We start from the raw sequence: 2,256 nt of genomic DNA on the forward strand, positions 1-2,256 counted from the left end.
AAAATTTTCATTTTTTCAAAAAATCGACAAAATTTCACATGCGTGTTTTTTGAGCTCAATCGATTCCTTTCGTGTTTGCCCTTAAACCTCGAAACGCTGTTAAAAATGCTCGTCTATAACTCTTACTTACAGAGTGATCTAAAAATCCACTTTTTCCCATCCCCATAAGCAAATAATTAATTAATAAGAGCAAATGATGATTATTTGTTGTAGAGTTTACCCGGAAGTAGAGAACACAGTCCAATGCCATTCGACTATGAAGAACCCTATTTTGAAAAAATGCCCAGATCCAGGAAGCCGCAAACGAATCCGAGATTATCAAGCAGCATAATGGACTTGAGGAGAACGGATTTGTATCACAAAAAACCTAGTCAGCAAGAACTGGATTATTACAGGGTGAAGCTTCTAGTTGCTATATTAAATTTTCTAGTTTAGAGTCGACTATTTGTAGGAAAATGTTAGTCCAAATTTAACGATAAAAACTCGTTTATGACCTCAAAGAAAAACTTTGAATGGTGGATTGGCTGAGTTTAGAGATATGCGTGCCGATAGTAGATAGTAGATAGTAGAGAGTAGATAATCATGAGCATGCAGTCTAGTTTCCCTAGTAAAAATGTAGTGCACAGTTTTGCATTTTGTTCCATTCCATTCAGCGCATGTTGCTCCCAATTATTTTGAGAAACTAAATGACTCAGTGCGACAGTTTAACTATTTATGCATGCRAATGTGTCCCAAATACGGCTTAATCAAACCCACAGTTAGTGATGGTTGCGAAAAGCGGAAACTTTGCCTCCCGAAKTTCCTCCAGTTATTTTGATTAAGGGTTAAAACAGGACAAAATCTGAGAAAMTCCCGTCCAGAAGCCCGCAAAATCGATACAAATAGWGTAAGTTTCCATTTTATTTCAGATGGAACAAATGGAGCCTCTAAGTCACCGTCACCGCAGTGTTTCGTTACATCCAGAATTTTTCGATCCCARCTTTGATCGGCAAACATCTTTTAAGGCCCAAGGCATRGAATTGGTCAGGTTGCTAAGAGTGAGTTTATTTYAGTTTTTCRTTTGAAATTCCGTGYTATCGGCTGCGCTAAAMARGSCCGAYTTKATTTGGTCATAACTTTGTATCAAAGACTTTTGCATCATGGATTCACTGAAAATCTGAATAAATAACAAAACGGTACATTTTAACAGGGGTTTTTGTGTGATATTTTGGGATTAAATGTAATCATTTTATTATCACCACTTCACATCCTTTTTTGTTCAACGACTAATAGAAAATCTCAATTTTCCTCCTAATCATTTTCCTCGCAATTATCTTATTAAAGTGATTTAAAAGTTTTACGCAACAAAATCCAAAGCAAGAACAATAACAATCTACAAACAACCATAAATTCTCACTTATAAATTCCAGGAAGCTGAACATTACAATTACAACGTCGATGAAGTACAAGCGGCTTTACTGCATTGCAAAGTAAGTCTTTTTTAAATTTTTGTGTTCGGACAAGTTTAAAATCCTCCGGATTGCAGGATATGAACCCGATCCAATGGCTCAAAGAGCATTGGGACGCAATGATAGCCAGTGTTCAGACGCTTGCAACTCAAATGGGTCGAGAAGGGCCGATGAATATAGTTGGGACCGTATCAGAAAAAGAGGCCAGAGTCGCTATGCAAAAGCACAAAGGCGAACTTTGGCCTGCTGTTCAAGAGTGCGTCGAACAGCGACAGCAGAAAGTAAGTAGCCAGAAAGGCTGTGCCTATAAGCAAAATAATCCGACTATTTTTTCAAAAGTATGCGGAACTGGCAAGCAAAGGCGACTTTTCCAGAGAAGATATAGTGACGGTTTTAACAGCCAATCACGGTGACTTAGAGGCCGCTTATAATGAACTAAGCAAAATGCAAATTAAGCCTTTTTTAATGCGCATTTGGGGCCCACCGACAGGGATTGAAAATGAGGCGGGCAATGAAGGGGCTACGTTACGAAAATTCCGGGGGGAAGGTACGTATGTACAAAATTAAAAAAAAATAAAACTTTTTATTTTATTTTTATTTATTAAAAAAAACATCTTGAGGTTCGTTTTAATAAACCGCCAAACAACTAACTTCTGTTTATGTAAAGTTATGTAGACAAATTTATTACCTACACAAGTAAATTTTTCCATTTTTTATTCTCAACAGCAATCACTTTTTACCAAACTCATGATGTTACGTTTATTTCATGCTATTAAGCTGTACGTTTATTTTTCAATTACTGAAACTG

At 36.8% G+C, this 2,256-nt stretch overlaps 1 protein-coding gene across 1 annotated transcript in view; it reads left to right on the plus strand.

The window, feature by feature from the left end:
- Positions 1-2,256, plus strand: part of LOC109537476 (E3 ubiquitin-protein ligase lubel) — a gene marked incomplete at its 5' end in the record, with an annotated part of 14,630 nt that overhangs the window by 2,492 nt on the left and 9,882 nt on the right. The window contains 5 exon segments of the mRNA XM_048665298.1: positions 214-396; positions 909-1,037; positions 1,410-1,469; positions 1,526-1,729; positions 1,788-1,995. Coding sequence (XP_048521255.1) covers positions 214-396; positions 909-1,037; positions 1,410-1,469; positions 1,526-1,729; positions 1,788-1,995 — 784 coding nt within the window.

This window comes from Dendroctonus ponderosae, unplaced genomic scaffold (assembly GCF_020466585.1).
Source record: "Dendroctonus ponderosae isolate FM_Combo_2020 unplaced genomic scaffold, Dpon_F_20191213v2 Dpon_F_20191213_3, whole genome shotgun sequence".
NCBI lineage: Eukaryota > Metazoa > Arthropoda > Insecta > Coleoptera > Curculionidae > Dendroctonus > Dendroctonus ponderosae.